The 11,957-nt window shown below is 61.3% G+C and overlaps 1 protein-coding gene across 2 annotated transcripts in view; it reads right to left on the bottom strand.

The window, feature by feature from the left end:
• Window positions 1-7: 7 nt before the first annotated feature.
• Window positions 8-11,957, bottom strand: part of FAM222A (family with sequence similarity 222 member A) — a 55,490-nt gene continuing 43,540 nt past the window's right edge. For both annotated transcript variants that reach the window (XM_043557859.1, XM_043557860.1), the window contains exon 3: window positions 8-2,539. In XM_043557859.1, the coding sequence (XP_043413794.1) occupies window positions 1,254-2,539 (1,286 nt within the window). In that variant the 3' untranslated portion in view covers window positions 8-1,253. The remainder of the gene's footprint in view (window positions 2,540-11,957) is intronic.

The following is an 11,957-nucleotide window of genomic DNA, read 5'->3' as shown; positions in this document are numbered from 1 at the left end:
GACACCATCTGTGTTTTCCTTTTTTTTTCTTTCTCTTCGTTTTTAAAACAATATAGTGCAGACTGCACTTCTCACAGTAGAATATAATGGTCAATTTTAGTATAAAAAAAAAACATTCTCAGAGATTTGTAAATGCACTTAGTGCTCGAACAGGCCTTGGAGAGATACAGTACCGCTTCCGGAGTGCCAGAGGGGCCGGGACTTGGGGACCGAAGAGGGGGCTCCTTGCCTGCCTCCCCATGGTGTGGGGTGGGCCTTGGAGGGCAGCTTGCAGGAAGGGCGTTGGATTGGGTCTCCCGGTTAAAACCAGTAGGTTGCCTCTCACTGGCTCTGAGGAGAACCCCTGAGGAAGGCAGGCCAGGGTCCCTCTGACTGGTGTCTAAGGTGGCAGGCCCACCGTCAGCCCCTGTGGTGCCTTTGTGCGAATAGGAAAATGGCGCCCCTTCCTCAAGATTCAGAAAACTGCCGTAATAAATATACACGTCTAGGATGCAAATGGTGTCTCCTTGGACGAGGTGCCCTTGTGCGGTGCACAGCCTGTACAGCCGTGCCCAGCAGCCCTGTAAGATGTGGAGAGAAAGGGGATGGTGGTAGTACGGGGTCTGGGGGGTGGGGATGGGGGTGTAATTCTGTTTGGGGAAGAAATGGGAGGAGGGAAGGAGAATCTAGAGGAGGAGGAGCAGGGGGACTGGTGGTCCTTGGAGCCTCTCTCAGAGTGGTCTTCACCTGGATTGGCCAGTGGGGGACACTGTAGGCCCTGTGACTTCCTATACCCCCTCTCTGCTCCTTTTCCAGGAGACGGGGAGCCCGTGGGGGGAGGAGCTCTCTGACCCGTGGGGGCTGCTCTGACCCCACCCTGACTCTGGACCATCACATTTCCTCCTGTGTCCCCCCGTGGCCTGAGCCCCTCTCTTGGGAAAGCCAGCAAGAACCATTCCTGTTTTAAAGTGGTTTCTCTCTCCCTGCCTCTGCCAGCTTGGATGGAGGAAGTGGTGGACGTCAGTGGTGGTCCTGGGCCCTCCCCGTGTCCTCGGGCAGCCGATAGCAGGGAGGGGCCTTGGGGAGAAAGGTGGCCCCGCCACTCCCCATCAGGTGGCCGCACGGCAGCAGCCTGCCCGGCTTCCCTGTGGGCACCCACGGGCACTCGGGCACAGGGCGAGGCTGGGCGCCCCTGTGCGCCGCCCACCCTGCTCTGCGGCCTGCCTTCCCGCTCGACGCCCTGTCCGTCTGTCCACGCGTCCGCCGGGCAGGCCTTATCTGTAGACGGGCAGGCGGATGTGGGCGTGCTGGTGGTCGAGCAGCCGGGGCACAGCCACGGTCTCGTAGCCCTTGCCCAGCATCTGCTCCTTGATGCAGGGCGGCCGGATGTCATTGATGAGATACTCCAGCGACTGCAGGCTGCTGCTCAGCACGGCCGTGTTGCACACGCTCTTGCTGGGCAGGCCCGAGAGGGCCTCCACGGGGGGGCCCGCCAGCTCCCGGGGCGCCCCCGGCCCCAGCTCCGTGACGGCCACGGCCGCCGCCGGGTTGTAGCAATCGCTGGTGGGAGTCACCAGCACGCTGTTCCAGGGGGCGGCGAAGTACTGGCCCACGGTGAAGCCGGTGGGCAGCCCCATGGCGCAGCTGAGGGGCGACCCGCTGGCCCGCTCGTACACCCGCCCCCCGCACGCCTCGGGGGACTTGCTGGCCGCCGTGCCGCCGCTGTAGGCCCTCAGCGGCTGGGGTGGGGGTGGGGGCGGCTTCTGCGGCCACAGCAGGTAATCCAGGCCCCCGTCGGCGTACCCTGCAGGCTTGGTGGCCCCAGCCAACGTCGAGGCCGCCGTGCCGCCCTGGCCCAGCTCGGCACCTTTCCGGCAGTCGGGCAGGCCGGCGGCAGCAGCCGAGTAGGCCATGCCGGGGAAGCTGGGCACGGGGCCGTGCTTGGCCGGGCTGGGGTGGGGACCGGCTACGGCCTGGCAGGCGGCAGGCGCGGCGCCCGGGGCCTGGCACTGCTGGTTGAGCTGGTAGAGGATGCTGTGGATGGAGGGCAGGTTGGAAGGCGGCAGGGGCAGGCCGCGGCCAGGCAGGGGGATGACGGAGGCGGCGGTGGCGGCGGCGGCCGCAGGCAGGCCGGGTGGTGGGGCGGGTGCCTCGGGCGGCTTGGGGTAGGCCAGGGGCCCCAGAGTGCTGGGCGCCGGGTAGGGCGCGATGCCCACCTGCACGGCAGCTGGTGACAGCTTGGTCCGCTTGCCCTCGGCGCTCTTGAGCACGCTTTTGGCAGGCCCGGCAGGCGCGGCGCTGCCGGAGGAGGAGACGGCGGCCTTGACAATGGCCAGCAGGCCCTGGTAGCCAGCGGCGTGCTGCGGGTAGGGGCTGTAGCGCTGGCCGCTGGTGTCATAGCCGTTGACCGTGCGGCCCAGGTGCTTGTGCTGGGGCACCCGGATGTTGGTGGGGAAGATCTTGATGGACAGCGGGCTGTTGGCCACCTTCTCGGCATAGGCGTCCAGCTCGGCCGGGCTCGGGTAGCGGGACGAATGCATGGAGCTGGCGGCCGTCTCGCCTGCGGAGACAAGCGGAGAGGAAAGCACAGGTGAGGGCTGACCCCGCGACCCGTGGAGGCGGTGTGGCCACAGCCCTGCCACTCCCTCCTCTGGGTCCCCATTTGCCCCCTCGCCCCTCCGTTTGTCCCTTCCAAACCCCAGAGCTTCGCCTTGGGTGTAAGGTACAGAAAGCAAACTGCATGCATCGTAAGCTGAGCTTTCACGGACGGAACGCGCTGGGCCGAGCGATGGGTCACTGCCGGTCCCCCCAGAGTGTCGCCTGCAACTCCGCCCAAGCGCACAGCCGTCCTGACTTCCGATGGCAGCGTCTGTACACGCAGGCTGGAATCCCGCCAGGCGTCCTTGGCCGCATCGGCCTCTGCCACCCAAGGTGTTTTGTGAGGTTCACTCAGGTGGCCGTGGTTCGCGCTTCCTCACGGCCGTGTGGTACTCGTGTGGACTCCTCCTTCCTGCTGCTGACGGCATTTGGGTGGTTTCCAGTTTGGGGCTGACACACACACACTGCCACGCTTCCTGGTGTACAAGTACCCAGTGAGTTCTCTTGGGACTTTGCCCGGGACGGGGATTCGGGGCAGGTGAACCTGCAGCTTCAGGAGAAGACGCCCCATGCTTTGCCAAGGAGCCTGTGCCGGGCCGTGCTCCCCCGGCGGAAAACAGGAGTTCCGGGGGCTCCGCACCCTCACTGACGCTTGGCGCCCCGTCTTCACACCACACTGGTGGCAGGCCCTTCCTCCTAGTTCTTCGTCATCCTCTCTGCGCCTCCCTTGGCTCATCTGTAAAATGGGATGATGGCCACCTGCTGACCTCTATGGGATAGTTAAATGTGTTGCTATGTGAACAGAGCCCAGCACAAGGCCTGGGACAGACAGGAGCTGCTCTGTTGGCTTTCGTCGGTTGCTCACATGACCTGCCTTGATCAGCAGGCAGGGGAGGAGGGGTTTTAGCCACAGTGGCTGCCCGTCCCATCCCCAAGTCTGCCTGTCACCTACAAGGCCAGGGTGGTAACCACTGCCTCTTCTTCGCGCTGTCATTGTGGGGCCGGAGGCTGCACTTTGTGTGACAGGCTGACCGTCCTACCGGCCACCGTCCTGGGGGAGGTGGGCTGCTGGTGGGCAGACCCCCCTCTTCCATCCAGAGCCCCTCCCCCGGGGCCTGAGACATTCCTCAGTGCTGCCCAGGACCCTCCCGAGGTGGGGAAAGGAGGGTGGGGCAGGGGTGGGCTGTGGGAGACAGATGAGAGGTCTCCGGATTTTAGAGCTGGCTGGCCTGAGTAGAGTCCTGCCTGGTTGTGGGGCTTTGCGGCTTGCCTGACCGAGCCTCCCCACCTGTGAACCGGGGATCATGATTGTGTCAGTTGTGCAGGGTGGCCTGGAGTGTTGGCTGCCAAAGGGGGTGAGACACACAGTCGGAGTTGGGAGATGGTCACCTGTCTAGGTCCTGGGGCGAGGGGCCCCTCCCTACAAGGTCTCTGCAGCACACTGCCTTTCTCCTGCCTCATGACACCCTTGGGGCCCACCGGTGACTCCCAGGGGGAACTTGAGAATGGGGCGCCTCAGTTTCCTCATCTGTAAAACGGGAGGTGATACTGCCATGAACGCTGCCTCCCAGGGTGGCTGCGAACTTTCAGGAGTTGTGCGTGGTGCAGTACGGGCAGCATCGGGTGCTCTCCGAGTGGGAGTGTTGACGCCCTCCCCATCTGCTTGGGATGAGGGCCGTCCTGGGGGCGGAAGGGCAGGGGCTCAGGCTGCCCTTCCTTCTGGCCAGCCTGGGGGGTCCTGGCACTGTGGCTGGAGTGGAGTGCAGACCCCACCTGCCCATCCCTTGAAGGTCTCACCCCACATCCCATCCATTCAGAGCCTCGCCCCTGAGCCCCTTGTTGGGCTCACAGCCGGTCGGAGCAAGACACGTGCTGTGATGGGAAGGCTAAAGCATTTGGGGATGGGGCAGGGGCCTCACCCAGCAGGGCTCTGGAAAGCGAGACAGCTTTCTGGAAGAAAGGGCATCCCAGTGAAGGCGATGTCAAAAGGGGCGAGGAGAGGGGAGAGCAGCATATTTCAGGCAGAAGAAACAGCACAGGCAGAGGTCCAGAGGTGAGGAAGCACGTCCTGAGTGAGGAACTGTAAGTAATGTGGAATGAGAGCAGAAGCCCGGATCAGGCGTGTGGAAGAGGAGAGACAGGCGGCCGGAGGGCAGGGGGCCAGTGCAAAGGGGCCTCCTCGCCTCAGGGCAGGGCAGGGCAGGGGAGGGGTGGGGCACACATGCGTGTTGCGAAGGTCATTCCCTTCTGCCCTAAGGTGCAGGAATGTGGTCTGACCTGGGCAGGGCAGCAGGGAGGGAAGAGGCAGGCGGCACTCAGCATGCCAAGGAGACTAGGGGAGTGCCCCTTCATCCCTCGGGCCTAATCCGGGGCCGGCAGGTGGAGCTGACCCCTGGCTGGCCACAGGCCCGCATCCTGACCCTGCCTGGGGCAGCCCCCTCCCTAAGTGGCCTAAAATAAACTCGGTGTGGAGAATGGAAATGTCACTTTGGCCAACGGGGGAATCTTTCTCTGAGATTGGATTTAAACTACATTATACAAGCAATTTCATGGGCACTTAGCGCCGCTCGGAGAGTCCCGCAAAAAAGGGACCAGCTCTTCATTTACCAGCCATAAATCAGCAGTTGCTATAATGAGCACAAAAATGTCACTTTTATGCAATTTTACAGATGAACAAAACTGGTGAAATTAACTGTGGTAACCTACTATAGTCAGCAAAAGCGGCTGCCGGGGAAAAAAAATTATATCTGTATGTATTTTTGTTCCTCTTAAACCCTCTTCCCAAGCAGGTTTCTGCCATTGTGGTGTGAAAACTCATTTGTCCTCACCATTATACTTTCATTTGGAGTTTATCTTGAGTATCCAATGAGCCACCAACTGTGAAAATGATTAAATCTACAAAATCTATCTAATGGATGGAATAAATTAGGTGTTTAAAACCTTTAAGAAGAAGAAGAGAGCGGGGCGGGGGGTGGGGGGTTGGGAATAAGTACTGCCTGTTACTGGTTCCCATTCACTGAAATGAGGAGCCCATCTGCCCCCCTGCTGGCCATTAGGGCTCCAGGAGGGTGGGCTGGTCCCTGCAGCACTTGGGGGAGTGGATGGAGCCTGCCCTCTGGTGAGCACGGAGCATGCGCTAGACTCTGGGCCTACGGCTTTTCTTGACGTCTCATTTGGAGCACCTGACCACTCAGAAGTGAGCGGTGGTCCCCACTTTACAGATGAGGCAGCAGACGAGTCAAAGCATTCGGCAGACAGCCACCAAGATGTGCCACACCCCTCTGCATCACTATCATCTCTTGGTACTCATGCCCGTGTGCTGCTTCCCCCCCGCCCTGCCCCCAAGTGGGGCTGACCCAGGTGACCCGTGAGGTCCTGTGGACCCAGCCAGGGCCAGATCACAGAGGCACTGTGGCTTCCTCCTCACTCACCCGGATCGCTTGCTGCGGGGGAAGCAGCCCACGGGGGAGATGAACGGGGGTCTCCCACCCACAGCCATGCGAGGCAGCCCCGGTCGAGCCTTCGGATGAGTACGGTCCCGGCCAGCATCCTGATTGCAGCTTCATGGAAGACGCAGAGCAGAACTACCCAGTTAAGCCTCTCCTGAATCCCTGGATCACAGACCATGAGCGAGAACACACGTCTGTCCAGGTCTCAAGCTGCTAAGTTCTGAAGTCACCGGCTACATGGCAACAGATAACTAGCAGAGGCCCCTGTTCTACAGATGAGGGTATGACCTCAGGGCTTCCTAAGACCACGCCACGGGCAAGGGGCGGTGCTGAGACTGGACCCGGCATGTCTTCCTTCCAAGTCTTCATAACGCTCGCCTCATGAGGCAGGCCACCGTGAAGCCAGGACACTCGAGAGGCTCTCCCTCTTCCATAGAACGGGGGGGGGGGGGGGGGGGGCAGGGAGGGTGGGAATAGTCCAAAGGAGGGACCCTGGAGTCAGCCCGGAGGCAGGAGGTGAGCCGTTAGAGGTCACAGGCCCGGCAGCTCTCACCCCTGCCCTTGGCTGGCTGCTAGGGCCTGCCAGCCCGCGGCCCTAAGCGGGTCTCGCCTGGCATGTGCTCAGGGCTCTCCGGTGTCTTGAATGGGAGTGCCTTTGGGTGGGGACATGGGTGTGCCCCTGCAGGTCACCAGAGTCCCCAGTCCCGAACCTGGCCCAGTTGCGCTGAGGCCGTGGCTGCCGCAGCCCCTGCTTTGTGCCTTGTTCCTGAAGGGCTTTCTCCTGAGCCACCCTGGGTGCCTCACACCCAGCTCTTCCCACCAGGGTTCCTGGAGGGGGGCCCAGCCACCAGTTCAGTGCTCTTGCACAGCCCTGTGTGGCCATTGTGATGACACAAAAAAGGCCTCACAGATGGCACCAGCCGAGCCGGCTGTCTCTGGCGGGCTTCTCAGCAGCGGTGAGGATGGGGGACGTGGGAAGAGCGCTCACAGGGCTAACGGGTGGCAGGGGAGGGGGCCTGTTGGGGGATCCCAGCGCCTCTTTTCCGTGCTACTCCCTCCCTGCCTTCTCGGGTCCCCCAGCTGGGCTCCATCAGTGCCTGGGCTTGGTCACCACGTGCCGGGGACTTGTCCTTCTCCCCCACCAGACTCGGGCTCCCTGAGCTGGTTTGCTCACTGCGGAGTCCCCGGTGTCTACAGGACACATAGTAGGTACTCAGGAACGTCTCAATGATGGCGCTGTGCCCAGACGGACCCGTCCAGCCTGGGGGCCCCTGTTCACTGCCAGTCATGACACTTGGGAGGAACTAAGCTAAGCGGACAGCCTCGTGGAGAGCTGCCTCTCAGAAGCCTCCCCTCAGCCCTGCATCCACCAGATGCTTCCTGGGCCCTCGTCTATGCAGGCACTATGCAGGGCCTGGGAAAAGCAGCAGTAACCAAAGCCCAGGCCTGGAGCCGACAGTCTCGTGGGGCGACAATCCTATACGTCGAGTCAGGCAGCAACCAGCCCCGGAAACAAGGATAGAGTGGGTGTGGTAGTTTTAGAACACGTCCACGAATTCTCCCACTCCTCCCACAAATCGCAGAGGCCGCTTTTCCTTCACTCGAACAGGAAGTAACTGGGCAACTCCATTCTACTGAGCAGAGTGGGGCAGACACGATGTTGTGTGGCTGGGTCTTTGCGGTGTGGCTTCGCCTGGAGCCCGAGGTGGCTCTGTGTCAGTGCCTCGGGGCGTCCACCCCTGGAACCCAGGCACTGTGCTCTCGGAAGTCCAGGTCACGTGGAGAGGTCACGTGTAGGTGTTTTCCCGACCCCCAGCATCAACCACCTGATATATGAGGAAGCAAAAGCCTTCAGAAGGTTCCAGCCCCCAGCCTGTGCCCTGTCCGTACCCCTGAGCGTACCACACGGCTGTCGGAGGCCACTGACTTTTGGGGTAATTTGTTGTGCAAGCACAGTAACAGAAACAGCAGGGCACAGGGGACGGGGCAGACCTGGTGGAGGGGTGTTCAGTGTGGACTCGGCGATCGGCGAAGAAGGCGTCTCTGATGATACGGCCTTGGAGAGAGGGCGGGAAGGTGAGCGAGTGGGCCGTGAGGCTGACTAAGAGCAGTGTCCGCAGGGGGACGGCAGGCAACAAGGCCAAGGGGCGTGGACGAGGTGCGTCTGGGGAAAGCAGAGCCAGCAGGGAAGGCCCGTAGAAGATGGACAGGGTGGCGTACTTGAGGACCTGGGCTCCTGGTCCACGTTGGAGGGTGGGGACCAGAGGAAGAACGTGACCTACCTTGAGTTTTGATGGGACCCCTTGAGCTACTGGGTGGAAAATAGGGCAGGAATAGGGGCATCAGGAGGAAGTCCTGGGAGCAGCCTGTCCCCACGAGACAGAGCACCCAGCAGGTTCTCAGCAGCAATGTGCTTTGCTGGGCATTGAGACTTGGGTTCTAGAAGGCTCTGACGAAGTGGGCAAAGGTATAGAGTACAGGTATGTGGAAAGAGGAGGTGACAGAGGGGCTGTACTCAAGAGCCCTCCGTCTCTCTCCTTCCCTGTTGAAGGGTTGGGGGGTCAAATCAAGACTGAAGAAGAAAAGAGCCGCAGATGCCAGCATGGCCCTGCCTGGTGAGGGGGCGTTTCGTTTCTTCTCTGTGCTTTTCTGTCGTTGCCAGTGGCTGGCCGTGACCTTGCGTTGCTTTAGGGTGGGGGCCAGGCGCACAGCTCTCCTTTCTCCCAGGGCCCTCCTGCCCTTGACGTCTGCGTCGCGCAGCCTGCTTCAAACCCTCCTCCTCTTCCCTCGGCCTTGAGCAGCCCGAGGCCCTCCCTGTCTGCCCGCCTGGGTGCCCGTCACTGTCCGGCCGCCTCTGCTCCCAGGCAGAGCATGGAGGGTGGCTGGCAGCCTTTTGAAAAGGCATCATGGTGCAGGGGGGCAGATGGGGGCCGAGTCCCAGAGATCTGGATTCAGATCCCGGCTGTGCCACACACGCACCGTGTGGCTTTGGGCGGGCCACGACCCCTCTGGGAACCTCCGTTTTCTCGTCAAATGGGGACACTGCTGCTATTGCTGTCCTTGGAGAATTTTTGTGAGGACCATAAAGGATCCTGTCCTCAGTGGGTGCTGTAGTTGCTGGTGGTGATGAACTCACTGGAGCGCCCTCCACTGTCTCCAAGTCCCCGGGGGGGGGGGGTCTCTGTAAAACCCTCCGGTGGGCCCCAGTGTTTGTGAAATCTGAACTGCTCAGGATGGTATTCGAGGCCCCGGCCATCTGACCCTGACCTCTCTCTGCAACCCTCCTTCCGCACAGGCCCCTGGACACACACATGGTGGCCCCCGGGGCCTCCTCTCACCAGCGGACAACCACCCTCCCTTGAGTGTGGCCCCAGGCCAGGCATTGTGCCAAATCCTTACAGCCCCGCCCTCCTGAAGTCCTCACTGCAGCCTGGGAGGCAGCCCTGGGTTTCAGAAGAGGTGAGACATTCAAGGAACAGGGTGTCAAGCAGGGATTTTTGCTGAGGACTGAAGGACAGATGGGCCGGGAATGAGCCCGAAGGCCCAGGCGGGGCAGGGACTGAGGTGAGGTGCACAGGGAGGCCGTGCCCTGCCCGGGGGCGTTCACCCTTGAAATCAGGCTCCGTCACTGAGTGGGGCAAATCATACACCTGGCGGGTGGGAAACGGCCCAAGGACCGTCACTTTGAGAGCTCTGGTCACATAGAAAGGATCCGTGAGCCAGGATCTGAGCCCTGGCCATGTGTCCCCTGGGCACCACAGACGCCGTGGCTTGGGATGATTCTCGCACACCGACACGCATTCCCTCCGTAACCAAATTCCCACTGGTCCTTTAGAGCCCGGCTGGAAGGAGGCCTCCCTGTGCTCCCCTCCCGCACACACCCAACTCATCCAGTCCTCGTCCGCCTGTCTCCCGCGCCCTGAGACACCTCTGGGTCCTCCCCGGTTCCTGATTGAGAGTGGTCAGCCTGGGGTTGGGTGCAATTGTCCCCACAGTGCCTGGAGCACAGAAGATGCTTGGATTTCGTGCTGGGAGAATGAAGTACAAAAGGTTGCTTATACCCGCCCTGGGTAGCTGGCTCCGGCACTCCCGGTCTCAGCCGGGACATACCCCCCACCCCACAACGGGCTCCCCAAGCTGTAACTGCCTGTTGACTTGTCTCCAGGGCTAGATACCGAGGCCAAGCCCTGCACTTTCTCACCACCCTGACGCCCAAAAAAAAAAATGTGTGGAACCACGGCAGGTGCTTGGAAAGTGCTGCCGAGTCCAGAGAATTCTCTGTTCTGAGGACTCCGAGAGGCTGAGGGGCAGCAGGCAGACAGCACCCGACTCCCGTGCATGGAAACAAAGGCGCCCACCCTGTGAGCTGGGCTGCCCCTGCCCCGTGGCCCCCATTAAAGGAAATTTAAAAGGCTGGCTGGAAGTGCGGATGAGCCGTCACTGCCCTTACGTTAATGTTATGAGCCTTTTACAGGTGCGTTAAAGAGACGTGGTTATTAACGAGTATATTAAGCCAATTAAAAGCGGCCCTTTGAGTGGGCTTTAATGTTGCTACAGGGAGACGGGAGAACGGGACTCGGCGGCACCGCATCGGGAGGGGGGAGAAGCAGGGGTGGAGGGGTGAGGGCTCTGCTGGAGAGACCACACAGGGCACAGGTGCACAGCTCGGACTCTGGCAGGAGTCAGGCCGTGGCGGACAGACGCGCGGTGTGACTGCTTGCTCCGGGTGACCTTGGACAGGTCACTTAACGTGACCCCGTTTCTCATCTTTAAGGGGATGAAGGGGTGGACAGATCACAGGAGGCTGAAGTCCATGTGATACTCTGCCCTGTAAGGTGTGCGGTACCTGCTCACCAAGGGGCAGGTTGAGGAGGGTGTGGGGGTGGGTGAGGGGGTGGGATGCCAGCGCGGAATTCCTGCCCCCATGCTCCAGGCTTCTCTGTGGGACTCCAGGCACCTTCTGTGGCTACATCCTGGCGCCTCCAGGTGCCGTCCAGCTGAACGCAGGCTCCTGCTGGTCCGCTGGACACACTCCTGCAGAAGCCGTCCCCTTGGCGGACCCTGGAGTTCGTGACTGAAATGGAGGTAACTGCAGCTCTCCCGTAGGAGGAGAGGGCGGGCTAAAGGTGTGCCAGGCTCACAGTAGGCGTTCAGCAAACGTCCCCTCTTTTCTCCTGCGGTTGCAGATTTTGCCTGTTGCCTCTTGCCTTCGGGCTCAGGAAGTCACAGCGGGCATTACGTTGTCGAAATGGGGGGAGGGGTGTCCCGGGCTGCTCCGGGGCGCAAGGGGTCCCTGGGCACAGGGCCTGGCCCGAGCCCACAGGGAGGAGCAGTCTGCATCTGCATTCCCCTTTGCTGCCGACACTCTGCCCTTGGAGGTGGCAGCCTCCTGAATGCTCAATTAACGTGACACTAATTAGCTGGTGGCACCGGCAGAATCCCTAATGAGGCCGCCCAGGAAGGAGGGGGGTGCGTGGGGAGGGTGGCTGGGCCGGGGCAGATGCAGCTGTTCTCTGGCCTCCGCTGGGAGGGATGTGGGGAGGGACAGGGGTGGCAGCCAACAACCCTGACCTCCCCCCAGCCCACTGACCGGGGTGTGAATCCCGGTGCCCCCATTACTAGCTGGGTGACCTCACGGTGGTGACCCGGTGGCTCCCTGGCCTCCATTTGTCCTATGAGAACAGAGTGAAGGAAGATTAAATGAGAAATCTTGGTACACAGTGGATGCTCAGAAAAGGCTGGCCACCTGGCTTCCAGCTCTTTCTAGGCCAGACTAGGCAGTGCAGGGTGGTGGTTATCACTGGGCGCTGCACAAAGGAGCCTCTCATTCTCTAACCACGTGTGTGCATATGCATGCAGGTTCTCACACACATACGCGCGCGCTTAGGGCACACACGTGGAGCCACTTGTGCCCAGATATTCAGGGACATC

The sequence above is a fragment of the Prionailurus bengalensis genome, chromosome D3 (assembly GCF_016509475.1).
Source record: "Prionailurus bengalensis isolate Pbe53 chromosome D3, Fcat_Pben_1.1_paternal_pri, whole genome shotgun sequence".
Lineage (NCBI taxonomy): Eukaryota > Metazoa > Chordata > Mammalia > Carnivora > Felidae > Prionailurus > Prionailurus bengalensis.
The sequence above is the reverse complement of the archived record's forward strand: the minus strand, read 5'-3'. Positions and strand labels throughout refer to the sequence as shown.